The sequence below is a fragment of the Trichomycterus rosablanca genome, chromosome 4, assembly GCF_030014385.1.
Source record: "Trichomycterus rosablanca isolate fTriRos1 chromosome 4, fTriRos1.hap1, whole genome shotgun sequence".
Classification (NCBI taxonomy): domain Eukaryota; kingdom Metazoa; phylum Chordata; class Actinopteri; order Siluriformes; family Trichomycteridae; genus Trichomycterus; species Trichomycterus rosablanca.
In genome coordinates this window covers 20,762,197-20,785,218 of record NC_085991.1, presented here as the reverse complement: position 1 = coordinate 20,785,218, position 23,022 = coordinate 20,762,197, and the positions used below count along the sequence as shown (strand labels likewise).

At 37.4% G+C, this 23,022-nt stretch overlaps 1 protein-coding gene across 1 annotated transcript in view; it reads left to right on the top strand.

The window, feature by feature from the left end:
* The window catches only part of colec12 (collectin sub-family member 12), a 62,228-nt gene extending 40,751 nt beyond the window's left edge, over positions 1 to 21,477 (top strand). The window contains exons 7-23 of the mRNA XM_062993943.1: positions 1,054 to 1,196; positions 1,340 to 1,449; positions 4,396 to 4,461; positions 8,803 to 8,909; positions 14,021 to 14,105; positions 14,203 to 14,278; positions 14,995 to 15,090; positions 15,173 to 15,319; positions 15,854 to 15,944; positions 16,043 to 16,238; positions 16,488 to 16,582; positions 16,754 to 16,842; positions 17,025 to 17,112; positions 18,173 to 18,227; positions 18,697 to 18,847; positions 19,462 to 19,583; positions 19,731 to 21,477. Coding sequence (XP_062850013.1) covers positions 1,054 to 1,196; positions 1,340 to 1,449; positions 4,396 to 4,461; positions 8,803 to 8,909; positions 14,021 to 14,105; positions 14,203 to 14,278; positions 14,995 to 15,090; positions 15,173 to 15,319; positions 15,854 to 15,944; positions 16,043 to 16,238; positions 16,488 to 16,582; positions 16,754 to 16,842; positions 17,025 to 17,112; positions 18,173 to 18,227; positions 18,697 to 18,847; positions 19,462 to 19,583; positions 19,731 to 19,923 — 1,910 coding nt within the window. The 3' untranslated portion in view covers positions 19,924 to 21,477. The remainder of the gene's footprint in view (positions 1 to 1,053; positions 1,197 to 1,339; positions 1,450 to 4,395; positions 4,462 to 8,802; positions 8,910 to 14,020; positions 14,106 to 14,202; positions 14,279 to 14,994; positions 15,091 to 15,172; positions 15,320 to 15,853; positions 15,945 to 16,042; positions 16,239 to 16,487; positions 16,583 to 16,753; positions 16,843 to 17,024; positions 17,113 to 18,172; positions 18,228 to 18,696; positions 18,848 to 19,461; positions 19,584 to 19,730) is intronic.
* Positions 21,478 to 23,022: the final 1,545 nt, after the last annotated feature.

Sequence of the window (23,022 nt, the reverse complement as noted above, 5' to 3'; positions counted from 1 at the left end):
TGGTGGTGGTAGCATCATGGTCTTGGGCTGCATGAGTGTTGCTGGCACTGGGGAGCTGCAGTTCATTGAGGGAAACATGAATTCCAACATGTACTGTGACATTCTGAAACAGAGCATGATCCCCTCCCTTCGAAAACTGTTTTCCAACAGGATAACGACCCCAAACACAACCTCCAAGATGACAACTGCCTTGCTGAGGAAGCTGAAGGTAAAGGTGATGGACTAAACCCAATTGAGCACCTGTGGCGCATCCTCAAGTGGAAGGTGGAGGAGTTCAAGGTGTCTAACATCCACCAGCTCCGTGATGTCATCATGGAGGAGTGGAAGAGGATTCCAGTAGCGACCTGTGCAGCTCTGGTGAATTCCATGCCCAGGAGGGTTAAGGCAGTGCTGGATAATAATGGTGGTCACACAAAATATTGACACTTTGGGCACAATTTGGACATGTTCACTGTGGGGTGTACTCACTTATGTTGCCAGCCATTTAGACATTAATGGCTGTGTGTTGAGTTCTTTTCAGAAGACAGTAAATCTACACTGCTATACAAGCTGTACACTGACTACTCTAAGTTATATCCAAGTTTTATTTCTATAGTGTTGTCCCATGAAAAGATATAATAAAATATTTGCAGAAATGTGAGGGGTGTACTCACTTTTGTGATACACTGTACATGTAGGTGGTATTTTATTCATTTGGTGACATCTGCTCTTATATTAGTGGCATGCACGTTGAATGCTTCACAGATGTACATTTTGTACTACCATAAACCAAGAACCACTGTAAATTAGGAAGCATTTCGGACACAGACAAAGCACTTATTGTAGTACTTGTTTAAGATTAAATATTATATCTATTTTACATTCTTCTTTTGTTTGCGTGTAATTTTATTTTTATGTATTATTTTCCTTAATTTCCTTCGGGATTAATAAAGAATCTATCTATCTGTCATTTCAAATGCTCTTAATTTTTATGACGTGGGCATTACACAACAAACTATGTTATTAATGTTTGGTTATACATTATACATTGGTTATATTCTTTATATTCTTTAGGATGCCCACCTCAATGGAAAAGCTACAAAGACAAGTGCTACTACTTCTCAGTTTCATCTGAGCAATTAAATTTTGAGGAAACGAAAGAAATGTGCAACAATAAGAGCTCTTCTATGCTTATTATTAACAATGAGGATGAGCAGGTAACTCCAGTTCACTAAACTTTTACCTTACATTGTATTTAGTTTCTTTCATACAACCAAAATCTCACCTGCTTGCTACAAAGTGTATATTTCACATTCTACAAATGTACATTATAAATGTGTGCATGTATGTTTTCCTGCAGATTTGGATTCGAAAGCAAATTTCAGGAAAAGGTTACTTTTGGCTAGGTCTTACAGACAGTGCAGAAGAAAACAACTGGAGATGGGTGGATGGAACTGTTCCTTCCTTTACGTAAGCAAATCTATTTCATTAAACTGATCCTCAGAGTACTATTTGTTTATTAGTACATGCCTAAACTGCACCATGGTTTACCGGCCTATAGCAGTCGCGTGGCATGTTTTTACTGCCAGGTGGGGCATAAATAATAGTTTTGGATAATACAAATGTTTCTGACAAAGATAAAAAAGGTTTCTTTAATGATGAGAATATTCTTTTTTTTTTTTGCCTAAAACTTTTTACTTTTAGTATGGAATTACTACTTTATTTCAGTAATGTGAAATGTCAGAATCATACTAGAGACAAGAATTTATTTTAGCTTTAATTTTTTCACATCCCCAGTGGCCTTTGTGGCCTTTGCGAGGGCCACTCCAATACCTTCCCTTTGTTGTCCTTAGGCCATTGTGCCACGACTTTGAAAGTATGCTTGGGGTTACTGTCCATTTGAAAGACAAGTTTGTGCTTAAGCTTTAACTTCCTGGCTGGTGTCTTGATAGTTCCTGCAATATCTCCACATCATTTTCAAGTGCATCTGTCCCTCCTGCAGCAAAGCATCTCTACAACATGATGCTCCACCCCTGTGCTTCACGGTTGGGATAGTGTTCGTTGACTTGGTCACAATGATGATCATTGCGACCAGATGTTTGTTTCATTAGATGTTTGTTTCATCAATGTTTGTTTCATTAAACGAGAAGACATTTCTCCAAAAAGTATGATCTAAGTAAAATCTTTGTCCCCAAACTGTAACTTTTTATGGTAGTTTTGGGCATGGGGCTTCTTCCCTGCTGGGCGGGCTTTTTGGTCATGTCAGTATAGGATATATTTTAGTGTTGATATAGATACCTTTGTAACTATTTCCTCCAGCATATTTACAAGGTTGTCTTGCATTAGTTTGTATTTTTCCTACCAAACTACATTGATGACTAGGAAAAAGAATGAGTCTCTTTGTTGTAAGACAGCTCAGGGTCGCATGGTATTTAAATTTGCTTATCATTGTTTGAACAGATGAACATGGTACCCTCGGGTATTTGGAAATTCTTTTTATAAATAATTCAATTTAAATTTCCCCTGATGTCAAGCATACCTCCAAATAACCATGGTAGCATTTTCTGGAATTTTTTCAAACTATCTAAATTAGAGATGCATGAGTACCGATACTAGTATCGCAAACGAGGCTCCGATACTAAACATCCGATACCTTGTGCCTAGTAGTGATGGGTTGGTCGCGAACGATCCGGCTCTAAGAGCCGGCTCTTTAAAGTGAACGACGGGATCCGGCTCCTGACTGGGAGCCGATTCGTTTTTTTTCTTCTGTCAAAACCGCACGTGATTGGTCAAGATACGTGGTGGCGTTTGTGTAATTACACTGAGCAGGAGGGAAGGGGTTACACACACACACACACACACACAGAGACAGTGTGCAAACGAACAGGAGGGAGGGAGAGAGTGAGAGAGAGAGAGAGAGAGAGAACTCAGCGCTTTACACAGCCAGACATTACACGCTGGAAAGGTGAGGAAAATAAGTGAGAGGAGACATAGTAAAGTTTGGACACGAGAAGCCCCTTTTACAGAGTAGTGCAGGCTCACTGAACCAAGTGTTCACTGGGAGACCAAGTGTTCAGTTTACCCACATCTTATACATGTGATGGCACACAGACTGTGTATCTGTCCCCTCAGAGAGAATCTTTTTTAACAGGGCAGATCATAACAGAAAGGAGAAACAGGATCAACCCATCAAAGATGAGCTCCTTGGTTTTTCTGAATGCCAATCTTCAGAGGGGGGGGGGGGGGGTGTTACTTCTAAAACTAAAGCAATTCATTTTTCACCCACGGGAGACAGATTTAATTATTCTCACTGACCACGCTCACATGCACGTTTAATGTTATTTAGTTCCGTTTGAAAAAAAAAAAACCTTCAAAACAGCGAAGATAACCGGTTACAAAAGCAGCGACCGCTGTTATAGGACGTGTGTGTGTCTTTAATACTCTGTTCACAGTGTCGATACAAGTGATTTAGGAGTCGACTCATTTTAAGCGCAGCGTAAGTTTCTTTTCTCAGTCATCTCTCCGTGTTTACTGTTATAATGAATGTTAATAAACACCAACTACTACAGAACATTTTGTGTGACTCGCTTACGTTATAAAGCTCAGGCTTAATTATACTGGTTATTACCACCGTTTACGATTTACCGAGGGGAACCACGAATGCACTGTATGTGCTGATAGAATCGGCTCAGATGGGATCGGACTGTATTATCCTTTTAAAGTAAATATTTCAATCAGCAGAATCGCATCGCATGTATGATGTGCACAACGTTAATTACGTGCGTTTATTAATGAACGTTAACGTTAGCTTGTCAGAAGCTTTCTCAATGATGTCTGTGCGGTGTTTTTTTTTTTTTTTTTTACAATTAGTGATGGCAACCCAAGCAACTGTTCCACTGCACTATTTTACACTAAAAACTACACTATTCCATAATGCTCCAGATTGCATCATTCTAAATAGGTATCGGTATCGGCGAGTACAAAAATACATGTACTTGTACTCGTACTCGGTTGGGAAAAAATGGTATCGATGCATCCCTAATCTAAATGCACAGTCAGCTTGTATGTGCAATACAAGTCAAAGAAATCGGAAGAATCATTTTACAAAACACATATTAACAAATTTAAAATGTAACAGTTGGTGTAGCGGCACCTTTTCATTTGTCTAATGGACAAAACACCACTGGCCTATTTGTAGTCTTACCAGCTGACCTTTTTATAAATTTTACTTTTTTGGCTTGTTTTTTTTGTAAATGTTTAGCAGGATTTTGTTAAAAAGTCTCATGATTAAGTCATTTAGTCTGAGCGGTGTAGTAATGAGTTTTGTGTAGTGTGCACTAGGCTTAACTTCAATTATGTTTATGTGAACCTTATTGCATTTAATAAATCTATTACCATCTATATATTTCACACTAGAAAATGGAAACCAGGTCAGCCTGATAACTGGGGCCATGGCCATGAGGAAGGAGAGGACTGTGCAGGGCTAATCCACGAAGCCAACTGGAATGATTTCTTCTGCACTGACCGCATTGGATTTATTTGTGAACGGACAAATGAATGTAAGTGATAATTTTACTGGCAACAAAAGATTTCACATAATCAAAATTAGTTGCAAATGCAATTTCTCAAATACTTGATAACCTTTTTATTTTTCAGGTAGGGAATTCACTAGTCCCTTAAAAACAACTTAAGCCCACTTTTTTCAGAGAACAAGAAAAAAAGATTTGCATTAGTGTTTGCTAACTAATCCAGTGATTTAGTCCACCTGATTTAAGCATGTCCTGTTTTTGTGTTATGTAATGTATTTGTTAAGGTTACTCGATCAAAGTGCTTAGCCCGCTCCAGCTGAGTAGTTTTGTGTGGAGTTGTTAACAAAGGTCTCCCTCTGGGCAACTTAAATTGCTTCATATGTTTTAGGGATGCAGAAATTGGTCTGCTTGCAAGAATTGCTGTCTTGTTTAAGATCAGTTCCCAGCCTAAGCAGTACTAAGAAATGGTTTCAGCTGCAGTTTAAATTTTGACCCCTGTTTAAATATGCTTTGAAGTGGCCCTCTTAACAATTTTCACAACTTATATACGTCTTGACCAAACATTGTAACACACTTTTGCCACTCTGTCATCCTTCTTTTGACCTGTTTTTTACGTAACTATATGTGGTCATAATACTCTTCATGTTTTCTGCAGATGTTATGCTACCAGTTTTGTGCTACATTTGGCAAGTAAAGTCTTTTGCCAAATCTGAAGTTGTTTAGGTTTACCAGACACATCTGTTAAATACATATATGTGTAGTGTCTGCATAACAGTGGAAATTGATGCCATGTTTATAAATTTTTTTTAAATGGAAACATGTAGAATGTAAATAATAGTAGGTCCAAACATTGACTCTTACGGAACGCTATGCTTATAGTTTCAGAGCATTTGTTATTTACATGAACAATTTTTTAGAGGTCAAAACAAGAAAAGAGACAAATCCATTATCAAAGGACTTTTATAGATCATTTGACTACCTTAATTAATGCAGTTTTAGTGTGATGGTTGGGTCTAAATCCTGACTGATATGTTTTATGAATATGGTTTCTGTGCAGATAAGAACATAATTGTTGGAAAACTGCTTTTTCTACAGATAAATTGTTGGTTATTAGCCTTTGAGCAAGGCCTTTAACCCTGTATTCTCCAAGGGCGTTGTACAATGGCTGATCCTGTGCTCTGACCCCAGCTTGTTTGGAAGCGAATGCTTGAAATTTTGTTGTACTGTACTCGTGTATATGTATATATGACAAATAAAGGTATTTGTCTTCTTGAAAAGTAAGTGTGAAATAAGCTTATAACTAGATGGATCTGGATCATTATTATGTTTCTTAATCAGGGGATTAGTAATTGCATATTTAATTGATTTGGCTAATAGATGTATTTATTATAATAAACAAGGGTTCTATGATAGCAGGGAGTAATTCTTTCAGTAAGCTTGTTGGAGTAGACATGATGATGACTGGTGAATAAATAAATGAATTTAGCTGTGTTTGGGAAATTAAATTAAAAGAATATGGTTGGATAACAATGCTGAATAAGCTACAAGCACTCGTTCTGTTCCAAGTACAATGCTGCTTAATAGGGTGATATGGCACACTAAGTTTGAAGTTGTATTTTTATCATTGATTTTATTTGAAAACGACTACTAGTACAGTCAGGCAGTATATTAGATTTAATTTCTATGGCATTTCTGCTAAATTTGGATACTGTATTAAAAAAAACTTAGGATTGTTGTTATTTATTTTTGGAACAGGAAAGGGCCTTTTTAAAACTGTTGCTAAAAAGTTGGAAACATATAATGTACTTTATATTATTTATTTATTAAACCTGTAGCCATTGTTGTGGCAGAAACACATGTTGTTTATGTTGTTTATGTTGTTTGGGTCATGTGGGTCATGTGCAGGCCCATTGATTTTTGTTCTCTGTGTCCTACAGCAAAAGCTCCAGTTTTATAGCATCCATTGCTGAGCCAGCAAAAGAATGGACATGACAATCAGGGAGACTACTCAGGTGGCCTCTGTTACATGCCTTCCTTTCAAAAGAAGGAGCAACTTGGCTTTTCCAAGAGACATTTTAAGGAAAGAAGCCAACAAGTAATAAACAATTTGTTAATGCCACAAATTGTTTTCCACATTTAGATTGCTAGTCATATTCACATCTAGAAAAGTGGAAATGCTGTAATGTATTATGAACACACAACTGTAAATACCCTTTATGATACCCTTTCAACTTTCTACTTTTCTATAAAATTTATGCCAGTTATCCAGTGCAATATAATACTGTATAAGCTTTAAATGAACAGTACACTCAACAAACTAGAATCATTTACTTCCATAGGATTTAATAATTAAGCAGATGTAAGAATTAAGCAGAGAATTATTTTAGTGAATACTGTTGTTTGCACCAAACTCATTAAGTCAGATTTTATTTGTGAATTTGTTTGCTTGTCTGGAATATCAGTGTGATTTTATAATAAATGAATCTAATTTTTTTACAAATATATGCAGTAGGTAGTTTTGTATAAAATACAATATACATGTAATCGTCCTAATAAGTGTTTTAATCTGATTTAAATAAAACAGTATTTTTTCAATGGTTGTGAATGCGTTGAAATATTGCAATACAATAGTGAACACCAATGTTTACAATAGTGTACATATTTTTTCCTGGTGTAGGTTACAAAGCAACTCTTTGCATGATAAATAGCTAACAGAAAATTATAAATACACAGCCTGGCCAAAAAAAAAAGGTCACCACCTGGATTTAACTAAGCAAATAGGTAAGAGCCTCCCATTGGATAATTACTGCATGGGTGATTATGTTTCAGCTGGCAACAAGTTATTTAACCCTAACTGATGCAGTGAAACAACCATGTCGAAAGACACATCCTGTGGTCGTGGAAAGATGTTAATCTGTTTCAGAAGGGTCAAATTATTGTCATGCATCAAGCAGAGGAAACATCTAAGGAGATTGCTGAAACTACTAAAATCAGGTTAAGAACTGTCCAACGCATTATTAAAAAGTAGGAAGGACAGTGGGGAAACATTATCTTCAAGGAAGGAATGTGGTCGGAAAAAAATCTTGAATGATCGTGATCGGCGATCACTTAAACGTTTGGTGAAATCAAATCGTAGAAAAACTACAGTAGAACTCATGGATATGTTTAATAGTGAAAGTAAGAGCATTTCCGCACGCACAATGCGAAGGGAACTCAAGGGATTTGGACTAAACAGCTGTGTAGCCTTAAGAAAACCACTTGTCAGTGAGGCTAACTGGCAAAAACGGCTTCAATTTGCTAGGGAACATAAAGATTGGACTCTGGAGCAATGGAAGAATGTCACGTGGTCTGATGAGTCCAGATTTACCCTGTTCCAGAGTGATGGGCGCATCAGGGTAAGAAGAGAGGCGGCTGAAGTGATGCACTTATAATGCCTAGTGCCTACCGTACAAGCCTGTGGGGGCAGTGCTATGATCAGGGGTTGCTGCAGTTGGTCAGGTCTAGGTTCAGCAATAACTGTTTTTGAAATAAAATCAAATTATTAAAGGTACACAGACCGACCAAGCATGCCACTTTGTTGCTACTGTCATTGTTTACAGAAAGTTGCTCTCAGAGTCTGGTGGAGAATGCTGCCACAGCCACAACTTTATCTTCAACTTTTTTGGTTTGCACTGTAAGAAGCATGCTATGGGTCTTAAGATGTCTCTGAACACAATCCTCGTCAGGATGAAGCTGTTACTAAAGATTAAAGAACGTTTTTATACACCAAATATGCTATGGATTGAGGAAAACCATTATTTTCTTGTAATACAAATTATTATTATTGTAAAGCGTTTCGCGCCACCTAGCGGCGAAAATACGCCACAGTGTTTTTTCATCAAAAAAAAAAGTTGAGCATTTGAGATGATACATGACCTTTAAAAACATGTAGGCTATAAATAATTACTTTTGTTAAAATGCTGTATAATATTACGTTTGACGAGTATTTGTAATAACTGATTATATTAAAATGTTTTAATATGTTGAAAATGTTGGCCAAATTTAAATGAATAAAAACTATATTTTTTTAAAATGTAAGTTTTCATAGAAGTTTGGGATGTGAACGGAAGTAGTCAGACAAGAGTCACTATATGGAATCGACCTCAAAGCTTTGGAGTCGAATCTTGCTTTCTCTATGTGCTGAATCTGAGAATCAACTCTCTCTGGCATTGACTCCCAGCCCTTGTGATTAAGTGCTTCACTGTTTATATTTGACTATATTCTTTTGATTATGCCTATCAATTTATTAACTGAGTGCTGATAAACAAGAAGAGGACATCGTGCTGACTTTTCTTGCTGTTATTCTTGTTTATATCTCGGCAATGCCTCTCTTCACGTCCAATCCCTTTGACCAAGATGTTGGTAAGTAGTAGAAATGTTGGATAGCTAACTCTAGTTAGCAACCGGGCAAACCCAGCGGACGAGCTAACGGTCTTTATTGTTATTAGCTTAGCAGCTGTTTTGATCTCCCTCGCTTACTATCATGTCTGTTTTATCTAAATGTGAAAATAACTAAAGAGCAAAATAAAATGTGCGTTGTCTGCTTAGCTAATGTTAATATGCTTGTACCGTGTGAAAGTGAACGGCCAAATAGCTAGCTAGATGTTAGCATGGGTATTGCTAGCTAGCAAGGTACGTCATCATTTACTGTATGTAAATAAAGCTACGTTAATTTTTTAAACGGTAGAAAGCTGGAACCATGTTTTAACTCCTAAAGGAAAGTGATATTGTGACCTCGATATCACTTTTATTTTAGTGATTGTAGACTGCTTATAAGCTACAGTGACACTGCAAATGCTGAAGTGTACTCAGGAAGCTAGCGAGATTTAGCCCGTTATCTTTATTCCTAACAGGAAACCGTTATATAAACAATGACACACGAATCACTGTAATTGAACATACATGGACCAATCAACCGTCCGGACATTGTAATTTTAATTCAGTTAATAATTTTGTATAGTCCAGTTTCAGGTATCTATTTGGGTGGCATCTACATTATTTATGTTGCAAATTTATGTTGCAAATTCATGTTTCCATTTCGCATTTGATTTCGACCTTAAAGGCCTGATAGCGGTGTGTTTTAAAATATGGTGTCTAATGTTTATGTGAATGCTCTGCCAGTCAAAATCACTCTCTTTCAAAGCAGTGATATTATTGAATCAGAAAGCATTTCCAATCCAATCTGATACAGATTCAGTATTTTAGGCCAGTATTGGGCCATATACTGACAATTTGCACATGATTAGCACACCAATTCATCGTTTCGTTCTACAGTCTACTAGTTTCTCATTTACATTCTATTTTTTAAGTCAAACTGGTATAGTGGGCACTGTACAACATTATGGGTTTTAGTAACTTGGGATCAGCTCTTAGTCACTGTATGTGAGCAGTTTCTCATTTTCTTTTCCATTGATTTATATGGGTATTTTATTTACCTTTTAAAAAAATGCTAGTTCGAGAAATAATAAGTGCATGCTGGCATGCACAGTAATAAATATATTTCCAATGGGCTTCTGCACTTATCTGATTATTCACTGCCGTGATACATTGATGGCAACATGTCTTTTTAAAATCCCAACATATGCCTCATCATCAGTGGTACTTTCGTATGTATGCAATGCATCCATGTTATGGCACTCCATACCATGATAGATTTTGGCTTTTGTAGCCTTTGCTGATAATGGTCTGTATGGTCATTTCAGTCTTTGGAATTGAGAACTCTGATTAGTTGAAAATAGGGCTCGCCTGAGCACAAGACACGTTGCCATTGTCTTTAGGTACATCTGCATTGTTGCATGCAATATATAAATGGATTTGTCTTTGGCTAATCAAATTTCAGGTTACTTGTCGACGGCGGCGTATTAGGGCCACTTTGAAGAAAAAATTATTTTATTGGTTCTGAGATTAAAGTCGACATTATTCTGAGATTAAAGTCGACGTTATTCTGAGATTAAAGTCGACGTTATTCTGAGATTAAAGTCGACGTTATTCTGAGATTAAAGTCGACGTTATTCTGAGATTAAAGTCGACGTTATTCTGAGATTAAAGTCGACGTTATTCTGAGATTAAAGTCGAAATATTATGGCCAGAGAGTGAGCAGCCTCCGGTCTCAGTACCTGGATCGGCATGCATGCGCTGAGGGCCGCTTATAATGAGTGTTACCGTGGTTATCCAATAACCCTCAATTATTTTTGGGTGGCTGTTTGTATTGTACACTTCCATCCACATGACATGACGACTATATCAATCATTTATAGCGATGTCATTCGGTTTTAGTTTATTGTACGAGTCCATAAGGCTCGATTGAGGTACCGGCGGCGACGACGCAGACACCGAGCACACCGGTGCTGCACGTTCTTCTAAATAAACCCAGTTTATTACAAAGCCATTTCATTGTCCTTATACTAATAACAAACTGGTGCTGATGTGCAGGAGAGTGATGATTTCTTTATTTGTGTAACTGATATGAAAGTATAACAAATCATGAACACCCCTTATTTCAACACAAGGAGGTTGCTATGGCTATAATATTTTGACTTTAATCTCGTTATTATTTTGTCTTTAATCTCGTTATTATTTTGACTTTAATCTCGTAATTATTTTTACTTTAATCTCGTTATTATTTTGACTTTAATCTCGTTATTATTTTGACTTTAATCTCGTAATATTTTGATTTTAATCTCGAAATCGAAACTTATATGACTTTATTCTCAAAATCAAAACTTAAAATTAGTTTTTCTTTAAAGTGGCCCCTAATACGCCGTCGTAATAAATAGACAGACACTATATATGTGAAATTATTGAATTTTTAATTTTGTCAGATGCATGCATATAATACACATCATTTATTTTAATATAACTACAGACACAATCTCTTAGAAAGTGACTTTAGTTCCGAGAACCCACTGGCTTGGCTCAGCTCATGAGTGGGTCCCCATAGCTTGTGTTGAGAACCTCAGTTCTAGATATTATCTATTATTTGATTTCTCAAGAGAGTGTACAGTTCAGCTGCATGGTATGCATCAACAGGCGCATCCCAGCCATTTTCATCAATAAGAAGAGTACAAAGCTCAAAGACTGTTTCATCACAGGGGAACTGGGATTTTGGGGTGCATTCCTCTTTGCAAACAGTGACCTCTTCTGGAAGCACAAATTTGAGTTTGTCCTCCCCTGCACCATAAATCTGTGGCATGCAGTACATTAAAATTGGGCGTCCTCCTGGAATTCCTGGCCTTGGCCTTATTTGATGGGAGTTCCATGTCCTCACAACTTCGTCTAGTTCCTCCTGCATGAACATAAATATGTAAAACTTAGTTCAACTACTGTCCCAACAAAAAATCTAAACAGAAAATTTTGTTTAGTATATATGTTTAGTTAAACATATATGTCATTAAAATATTATCAAAACTTTATATTGTCAACATTTTATACCTGGCTTCAATGACCAGTTTACCAAGCACACCTACAATTAGTCACTGTGCCTTGTCTCGTGCTCCACAATTTATCAGCCAACCCCTAACTTGACCATTAGTGGTAAAAGACTGCTGGTACGATGGGATCGCAGCTGATTTGTTGGTAAAGCTATTTTGGTGGTAGAATATTATCATCACAGCAGTGGCACTAACATAGTAGTGTGTTTTGCTGGTACAACTGAATGTGACAGCAATGTTGCTGGACTTTTTTGTAAGTGTGACTTGTGCCTGGAATTGTCTACCAACAAAATAATACCTTTTGGTGGTGCTATTACTTTAATAAATGGTGTAGATTAATGGACAGATTAATTACAGACTATAGCTGTTTCTGATCAAATGTAGTGAAGGTAGCTTAATAAAAACAATCTGGCAATACATAACTAATGAATATACAGAAGGTGTAGCCTGTGGCTATAGAGCCTACCTGAATTAGGTTAAGGAAGCAGAACTGTATCCGATTTCTGTCCAAGAAGTCACCAGAAAAATGTCCATCATCTCTGAGCGTCTGGAAAATGTCCATCCAGAACTGTCCACTTTGTTTACGCAGAATGCCTGACCACGATTCTATGCGTTGGTTGGCTGTGCTGCATCCATAAATGAAACTTCTCTCTCCTGCGTAAGGGTCCGAGTGATTTCTGCGTAAAAACATCTGCGTTTCCCTCACATGCCCATTCTCAGTACCTGGATCGGCACGCAGGCGCTGAGGGCAGCCTCCAGTGCACATTACTGTGGTTATCCAATAACCCGCAATTACTTTTGGGTCGTTACTAGTGTTGTACGCCTCCATCCACATGACATGGCGACTAAATCCGTCAATGCAACCATTTATAGCAATGCCATAAGGCTTTAGTTTATCGTACGAGTCCATATGCCATAAAGCGTTGGGGCCTCGGTTGCAGTACTGGCGACGGCGCAGACGCCGAGCGCGCCGGAGTTGCACTCCTTCAGGATCGATAATTTTGATGATCATTCTCATCGTCTCCTGTGAAACTACAAACCCTCTTCGAATAGCACGGAGATGTAACCACTGATAGCCTTGTAGCCTGCCACTACCCGCAAGTTCCGCTTCAACAGAAGAGAAGATTTTCTCTAAGTCCGTCTGGTTCTTTCTTCTAAATAAATGCAGTTTACTGCAAATCCGTTTCAGCGTCCTTATGCTAATAATAATCCGGTGCTGTTGTGCCAAGAGATTGAGGATTTCTTTATTCGTAAAACCGATGCGAAAGTATAACTTCACCAAATCATGAACATCACTCATTTTAACACGAGGCGGCTGCTATGGCCATAATATTTCAACTTTAATCTCGGAATAATGTCGACTTTAATCTCAGAACGAATACAATTTTTTTTTCTTTAAAGTGGCCCTAATACGCCGTCGTATAATTCAGCTGTGGACTGTGTTAAATAAAAACAGTTTTCGGAAGTATTCTTGAGGCCATGAGGCTGTATTTAATTCCAAACTCCATCTAAATTAACAACATATTCATGACCATAGATTCGAAATGGGATGTGCATGTGTAAGGTGTCCACATACTTTTAACCATATATTTTGTGACAGTGTATGCTTTATATTGATCACAAAGACACACTAGTGAATTATGTTTGCAAGCTTTTGCTGCACAAACAAAGCAAACAAAATCCAAACTTAAGTTATGGTGCTCATGTTTTTTCTTACTTTGTTGACATGCAACGGTTTATTTTCATTTTCATCCACCACTTTATACTGGTCAGGGTCACAGCAGGTCTGTTTCTACTGAAAAAACTGCATGCAACTCCCTGGACAGGCCACATGGATTTCCCCTTCTTGGATATAGCCACACATAGTCTGTTTAGATATCCAGCTGGTCAATAGCACTACTATGATTTAAACCACAGGATCTCAGCAGTTGTGGGCTAGCGTTACAGACTGGTGCACCACCCAAGCTCCTGGTCATAAATTGACACAGATTGCCAATTTTAATCTAAATATAAATATGAAAAACATTAAATGTTGCTTTGCAGAGAAAGCGACCAGTGAGATGAACACAGCTGAGGACTGGGGCCTTATACTCGACATATGTGATAAGATTGGACAGTCACGCCCTGGGTTGGTCAAATTATTCATTTACTATGATATTGCTTATTTTGTTGTTAAAGATTAGATTAAAATCATGTTTTGTTTGATTGCATTTTGTATTTTGTAGACCTAAAGAATGCCTTCGTTCCATAATGAGGAGAGTCAACCACAAGGATCCCCATGTAGCCATGCAGGCCCTTACGGTAGGTTTACTGATTTTGGTCTAATTGATGCCATTTGATGTCCAAGGTTCCAGATTTTGTTCAGTGTACTTGAGTTCTCTAAATAAATTACACTGAAAGCACAAAATAAATATTGAGCAAAATTTTTAAATAGCCATATGACTTATAAAGCAAAAAACACATACAAGTGTATTTCTTTAGCTTTTCTCGCATCCTGGCATTATAAAAAACATTGAGACATGTTGTCTTGTGTAAAGAAAAAGTGGATTGAGTCTTCTAAATAGTTTACTACCTCTTTTAACAATCTGATTTAGTATTTGTTTTTGACGTTCAGATGTCCTAACACACATAAAGCCTAGTCATAGCTTTTTCAGTATTAAAAACAAATGCTCATGTGCTTTTTGTCAGTAGGTCAATTTATCAGCAAATTCATGTCTGTGCCCAAGTACTAATTGCTAGTTGCACCACTAGGTGCATTTAACTAGTGTTAAATTACTCAATAATCATGAACAATAATTATTGAAAAATCAATTAACATCTTATTTTCCCTAGAAACTATTTTTGGCAAAAGTTACTAGGCCATGACTAGATACTATGTCATACAACACAGTTACAGTAACTTTTAAAAGATGGTTCGGTTCTACTCTACATGGTCCTATTTGCTGTTTTTAATAAGATAAGTAGACTTATTTGCATATCTAATAATATCCCTCCTGCATATGCTTTTGCTTTTTTAGTTATTAGGTGCTTGTGTGTCAAACTGTGGAAAAATATTCCATCTGGAGGTGTGCTCTCGGGAGTTTGCCAGTGAAGTTAGCAATGTCTTAAACAAGGTATGTGCACTGGTTTACATAAGTACTACAAGCATTTCTTTTTTTTCAACCCTGAGGCTGAAGTTGTGGTGTTGTTTCTCAGGGTCACCCAAAAGTGTGTGAGAAGCTTAAGGCCCTTATGGTGGAATGGGCTGAGGATTTCCGGAATGACCCCCAGCTCAGTCTGATCTCTGCTATGATCAAAAACCTGAAGGAGCAGGGAGTCAGTTTCCCTGCTGTTGGCTCCCAGGTTAGTACTGCAATACTGTTGATACTGGATCATAATTGTCTGCCTAGTGTGGTTACCATTTAAAAATGATCTTCATGACTAAAAATATAATGATAGATTATACGTTATATTATATTATAAACAATTTTAATATCAATTGGTTTCTAAATGTCTAGTCAGTCTCAAGAAAGCTTTAGCAACACAGCTTTGGAAGCAAGGAAGCTTTGGTAACTGTGACCTTTTATTGGATCATCATTTTCCCCTCAGATTTATATGTAAAACATTATACACAGTATTGAAATTATGAATGGACATGACAATATTGTAATGTTGTAATTGTAAATGGTCTGCACTGACCACACTCTAGTAATAAATTAAATGCAATAAATATTGACAATAAAATAATTTTTAAAAATTGACAGGCACAATTGACCGTTTGCATGAAAATTTGCATTTGGTATTGGCATCAGATATTGGTATTGCTTTGTCTAGAGAATATTGTATCTAGAGAAACCTAAGATTCAGTAGGTCTCAATAAGCTATTGTTTTTTGCAGGCAGCAGAACAGGCTAAAGCCAGCCCTGCATTAGTGGCCAAAGACCCAGCAACATCCACAAACAAAAAAGAGCAGGAGGACCTGGCCAAAGGTGTGCTAACCTGCACTACTGGGCTACATTGTTTAAAGAAATGTTGAAAGTTTGATCTTGCAAAACCTTTAAGTTCTTTTTGCAACTTCTATGTGCAGCAATTGAACTGTCCCTGAAGGAGCAGCGACTTCAGCCACAGACCTCATTCTCTGGGCTTTACCCGATTGCTAGCAGCCTTCTCACCTCCCACAAAGGGGAAGGCAGAAAAGTTCGGGCCATCTATGATTTTGAGGCAGCGGAGGACAATGAACTTACCTTCAAATCTGGAGAGATTATCACCATCTTGGATGACAGGTTAGTCTCTAATTAAAGAGAGTGCTGGAAATATGGAAAGGGTTTTCCACAAATATAAAATGTACCCTATCAAGCATGGTTTAATGAGTGTGATGCATATTACAAAGATGAAAACAGCAACAGTTGTACCTTAATCTGAACCATTATCCAGCATATGTGATCAATAAGTAAAGTGAGAAAACTTGTTCCATGTCATTGAAGGCAGTACATGCTTTTATGGTTTGATGTTAAACATTTTCTGTTTTACAGTGATCCTAACTGGTGGAAAGGTGAGACATATCAGGGCATAGGACTTTTTCCATCCAACTTTGTTACAGCAGACCTGACTGCAGAGCCAGAGATGAGTAAGTAGAAAGACATTTTTGCTTTTTTTTCTCTCTTGTAACACTATAATCAGTGAGTGTGCTATTGCAGAATTAACTTTTATTAAAAAAGGATTTTTTATTATTTCAGCCTTTTCACCCACAGGACTCTGTGTGACTAATGCTGCAGCTACTGTCTTTTTGCCTCCACAGTAAAAACAGAGAAGAAGACAGTGCAGTTTAGTGAAGACATTCAGGTAGAGACTATTGAACCTGAGCCTGAGCCTGTCTACATAGATGAGGTGAGAGTTCATGTGATAGGCTGTTGCACCATTAACATGTGTAGTGTCATTTGGGTTTAATGAATTTATGCTGGTTATGCTTTTTGTAAATTAGATGAGCTTAATAAGAACTGCAGTCATCGTCATGCATATCAACATTACCATCATTTTAGACTAATTTTGCTGTGCTGTAATGTACACAGGAAAAAATGGATCAACTGCTCCAGATGATTCAAAGTGCAGATCCAACGGATAATGAGTCAGATGCTTGTGAACTCCTCCAGCTTGAGGGTAAGCAACAAGGCCATTTTTGGCCATAAATTAAGGATGAACACTGTTACTAAAATATCCAAAATATCAAAATGTTTTACTTGATGTGGTCAAATATGCATGATGTTATTTGAGTTGGGTAAAAAAAAAAAAAAAAAAACATTTATGTCATAGGCACACAAGGCTCATTGATTCACATGGAGGGTGAAGGCTAGCCCATCTGATCCAGTCCTACAGAACAACTACTGGAGCACAAACTGATAAAAAATAAGCCATAGCTGGCTGATAGAAAGGTGGCAGAAGATGTACTGCATCACGGTTTGCTGCATATTAGGCTGTGTACCAGCAGGCTGGTCATTGTGCCCATGCTGACCCCTGACCACAGCCTCAAGAACCAACAATAGGCATGTGAGCACCAAAGCTGAAGGAGCACTGCTCTAATAAATCACTTTTTTTTTTATAACATGTTGATGGCCAGTTACATGTGCATCACTTACCTCACCAGTATGCATTGTGGGAGGAAGGAAAGCTGTTGGAGGCAGTAAAATGCTCTTTGACACCTACCACCTTCTTAAACATTGTTGCAGACCAAATGCACCCTTTCATGGCAACAGTATTCCCTAAAGGCAGTGACTTTTAGCAAAATAACCTGTACAGACGAACACTAGCTGAAAACAGTCTTTTAATAAATAAATCAAATTCACCTTCTTAAAGATATCCATGACTGTGCTTTAATAGAAAGAATAAGACTCAAGAAAATCTGGCCTTTCGTACAAAGGAATTGGCAGTTTGAATTGGAAGTTAATTTTCACTAATGTACTGCCAAATATTAAGCAATTCTAAAATGTATGTGTTTTTTCAAGATTTAATTTTTTACTCAGATTGCTGATTTAAATAGAAAAAAAAATGCATGACAAATTCATGAAAAATGCACAATAGAGGCATGTTCACCAGTGTCTCTGACTTTTGGTTCCCACTGTACATTCTTAATATAGTGACTAAATATTTTTTATATCCTTGAACAATGTAGATGTATGAATTGCAAACGTAGTTAAACACCTTATGTTTTTGCTATTTTTAGGTGCCTGTAACCAAATGGGTCCACTCATTGATCAAAAGCTGGAAGAAATTGACAGGTATTTTTTAATTAATTATTTAATTATTGATTTAAAAGCTTTACCACTATGCAGTTGCAACCTCTGCTGTTGGATGAAGACACCTGCACTAGTGGTGGGGTATTCGCGGAGTTCAAAGCATGGTTCTTTTTGTGCGTTACAGTTCTTCAGGGCAGCCGTGGCTCAGCAGTTAGGGTGCTGGACTAGTAATCAGAAGGTTGCTGGTTCAAGCCCCATCGATGCTAAGTTGCTGGGCACCTGAGCAAGGCCTCTAACCCTCAATTGCTTGAACTGTATTCAGTCACGGTTGTGATGAAAAAGCGTCTGCTAAATGCTGCAAATGTAAATGTCTCAGTCCTTGGCCAGCATGGAGATTGTACAAGCGGCTTGAGGATTTTAATAGGGGAATTAGCAATTGTTAGATGTGGAGAAATATGGTAAAATATAATACATAAACAAAAGCAAAAATCCCTTTTATTATCGCTTTCAGAAAACACTCTGAACTGTCTGAGCTCAACGTTAAAGTCATGGAGGCTCTCTCTATGTATGCTAAGTTGATGAATGAGGACCCCGTGTATGCCATGTACGCCAAATTGCAGAGCCAGCAGTACTACGTACAACAGCCCAGCGCCTCACAGCAGGTAAGCTGATTTTTCAGATTGTTGTTGTGTCTGAATGGCTTTTTGTGCAGCATATTTAAGTATGAAGTATAGCAAATGTACTCTACGATATGAAAAATGTAACCAGCTCACAAAAATTTACAACATGCTGTGAGGCTAATCATAAAAACGATGAGGAAAGGGGAGCCAGCAGTCAATAAAAGATGCAGGATGACCTAGAAGCAACGGGATCAACATTAACACTTTAAGCAATAAGCAGTAAAGTTCACTGTATTCATCTGTTTCTTCAAATTGCAAATTGAACCAAATTGCTATGAAAAACAAGGATTTCTTGAAGATAACATTTTATGTTTATTTATAATTACAGTTAAATATAAAATGTTTAGAAAGTTTTTAATGATAAGTTAGAGTTACTACTCTGGATCGTATAATACTCAAATAGTGCACTTTGTGTAATAAACTTAACTGAAGCATAGAACATAAAATGTTGCCTCAGAATGTTTGAATATGATTCTGTAAAATACTAACTAATGGCTTTTAATAAAAAATGTAGGACAGATTAGTATTTCCTGAGCATAGTAGAGACACTGTATTATTTTTGTGGTGGTTTTTCACTGCATTGTGGACATGTGCAGGTGTACCCAGGCCAGGCAGCTGCAGGACAGTATGCGGTGGGTGCCACAGGGGTGCAGGGCTACAGCGTTCCTGTGGAGCAGCTTTCTGTCATGAACCCTGCACCAGGCCAACCAGTGCCCAGGTAATGCAACTGCCCCACAACACTTCCGCAGACTTATTTGGTTGAATTATTAGAACATAACTTTAATTAGCTGTAATGTATTGTCATAGGTTGTTGTTTGTAATTGTTGTTTGTAATGTCTTTTCAAAAAATGTGTTTCTCTACCAGCGATGTTCACATGTATATGGGCCAGGCATCAGTATACAATGCTCCTTCAGGCAGCATGGCTTCTGCTGAAGTGCAGCAGGCATACCAGAGTGCAGTGAGCGGGCAGGCAGGCCTGGCCCAAACTTCCAACTACAGCTGTGCCAACCCTACAGACCCTCAACAGAGCCCTTACCCAGAAAAAGCCCTCTTATAGGACTCACAGACACTACACTTTTCTCAAGTAAACACGCACACCCCTTCCATGAACAAAAAGGCTTTATTCGCTAACTGATACTAAAAACAAAGTGGCTAAAGGTCCCAGATACAGACTGATCTAGTTCCCTGTCAGTCATGATTTCTTAAGAACAAACACAAGTACCTCTTTCAGTCTGATCAGTTGGAAACTCCCATTATTTACCTCTGATTGGTAACGGTGCAATTTTTGGAAAAGCAGATTGAGCATCTCTTTCTGTTTATTTAGAACACTTGGTTACATGAAGCTGAAGACACTAAGTTATTTGATTGAACTGCTGCCATCCTAACTAAAGACTAGATCTTTGTTTTAGGAAATCTAAAACACAAACTGAGCATGCACATGTTGTACATTGATTTCCCTAATGTTTCGGAGTAGTTGCAAGTGGCGTACAGGCGTTTAAAAAAACAAGTTTTTTTTTTAAGTTGCGAGTGTGTTAGTGTGCATGTTAGGGCTGTCAAATACTTTATCCAATACAGTTCAAATTTGAATTACTTAAATGTTTTGTATTTAAATGCATTTTAATATTAATGGTAGAAAACTATGTGTACTTCTACCAAAGGAGTAAACATATCCATATAGGTAAGTACTGACACTTTAATAATCAAAGAAAATTATAACAAAGAATCAAAGTGAAAGTACATTAGCGCACCAGAGTTGGGGTTTCGAATACATCGTATTCCAACTGGGCTGGGTGGCAGCATAAACAACAATTGGCGGTGGCTTAGTGGGTAGCACTGTCGCCTCACAGCAAGAAGGTCCTGGGTTCGAACCCCAGGTGGTGCGGTCCGGGTCCTTTCTGTGTGGAGTTTGCATGTTCTCCCCGTGTCTGCGTGGGTTTACTCCGGGTGCTCCGGTTTCCTCCCACAGTCCAAAGACATGCAAGTGAGGTGAATTGAAGATACTAAATTGTCCAAGACTGTGCTTGATATAAACTTGTGAATTGATAAAACTGAACATGCCAGAGTATAAGTATGTCAGTTGAGAGGCGTCCTCAGTCAGTGGTGAAGGGTCGAATCAGTATAGAGGACGCAATCAGGGTAATTGGACACGACTAAATTAGGGGGGAACATTGGGGGGAAAAACAAAGAATCACAGTGATTTTACCCCAACCTTTAATGTTATATGTATATACTGTATATACCAATAGATGTCTCACAGTTTACAAAGAAAAAGGAAAAAATGCAAATAGTAAATTGTATCCACAAGCACTCTCAGTTGTCTACCATAGGGTAAAACAAGACTGCTCTTTATAAAATACCAATTTACTGCTCATTCTGTTACATCTTTAGCTAGACTTGTACAAGCCCTATAAAAGGACAGATACATTGACTAGACTTAAGTTACTTACTGCCTTTGGAATGAAACTGCAGACATTGACTGTGGGCAGATAACTACATCCACACACACTGCAGGTAATACAGAGAGTTGCTGAGAGCAGGCAGTCTCTGACTGATGCATTGCCATTTTATATATTACTCATCCTCTTGGGTTTTGACAGCCCTAGTTCATATGCATGTGTGCATTTGCATCATTTTTTTTTTTTTTTTCCTTTTTTTTTTTTTTTTTTGTAATTTTTTTTTGTAAATTTTTTTTTTTTTAATTAACCCTTCCTACAGCTAAAGGGTTGTGCAACTTCACAGTTGGAGAACATATGAGAAACTGAAAAGTCGTGCTGTTTTTTGTTTGTTGTTGCCTAAATGTAATGTTAACAGTAATGTAGCTTTTTTAAACCATGCATGTGCACAAAGCACAATTTAATGATTTAAGTCTTTTTCCCCTTTTTTTCAATTACTGTTTGTTTCTCTAAGCATGTACAAAATAATGAACTTGTTAAAAACCAAAAGCATCACAAATAATTTAACTTGGTTTGTCATTTTATGTCTGAACAAGCTAAAATCAAACTTTTAAATGTATGTAAGGCCCTACAAGGACACGATGACACTATTGCTACTGATTTTAATGAATTTAATTCATGCTTTGTTACCAACTTTGAACCTCTAAACTCTAACTCAATGTAATCATGCATTACAGACATAAAAAAAGTATAATATGATGTAAAAGGCTTCAGTCATTTATATCAGTAAAATTAAAGGGGAAAGTAATTACAGCTTGTAGTCTAAAAGTATTTGTTTCACTGACTTAACATTTCCATTTTGCAAGTTGTTAAGTATACCACAAAGCTGGTATTAGTAACACATGGTACTAAAATGTGTCAAATCTGTATCTCTCAAGTGGTGGCATTACTGTTATTAAGTATGTAGTCTGATTTTAGATGCAAGATTCCCATATACTTGGCTACAAAACACCAGCTTGTGCACATTAATGTGTTTTGGACAAACAAGTATACCTTGTAAACGCATTCTAATGTCTATTGTAGTTATTCTGTTGCACCTTGCATTAGGGAAATCAGAAAGGTGCAGTAAAATAAGCTATATCCCAGTCATTTTTTGTAGAAACCAAACACTTAATGACCAAGGAATTCCAGAGTGTTTGAAAATAATTATGTGGTGAAAACCTCCCGGTTGTAGCCATTCCCCACGTTTTATCCTTGGCTGTGTAGCACAACACCCACAGACATGCAGTCCCTACAGCGGTTTTACAGTTCTCGGCATGATGGCACCTCTTATAAATGTTTTAAAGTATTTCTTTACAGTGTTATACTGAAACCTTCATATTTGTAGTTGATTTTTATTTATTCATTCTAAATGCACTGTACTTAATTGTAATAAGAGAAGGGAGATATTCTGCCTGTAATTTTGATGTGTATATATAAAAACTTGTCTAGTGTTACAGCAGCTGCTTTCATTGTTGAAAGAGCACACAGTAATATTACTCGTTATGCACTTTTGTTTTAGCCTTTTGATCGACTAACTTACATTTTAGCTCATCTCAGCTACTGTCTTATAACATTTTAAACATAAAAGGACAAACTGAAATCGTAACATTTCTGTTACTGAAATTTTTAAGATTTCACTACAAAACTAAAACCTGAATTGTACATTGTGATATGCTTGATTCCCTTGCACCCAGAACCAGTTGTAAATGATGTACATGGGG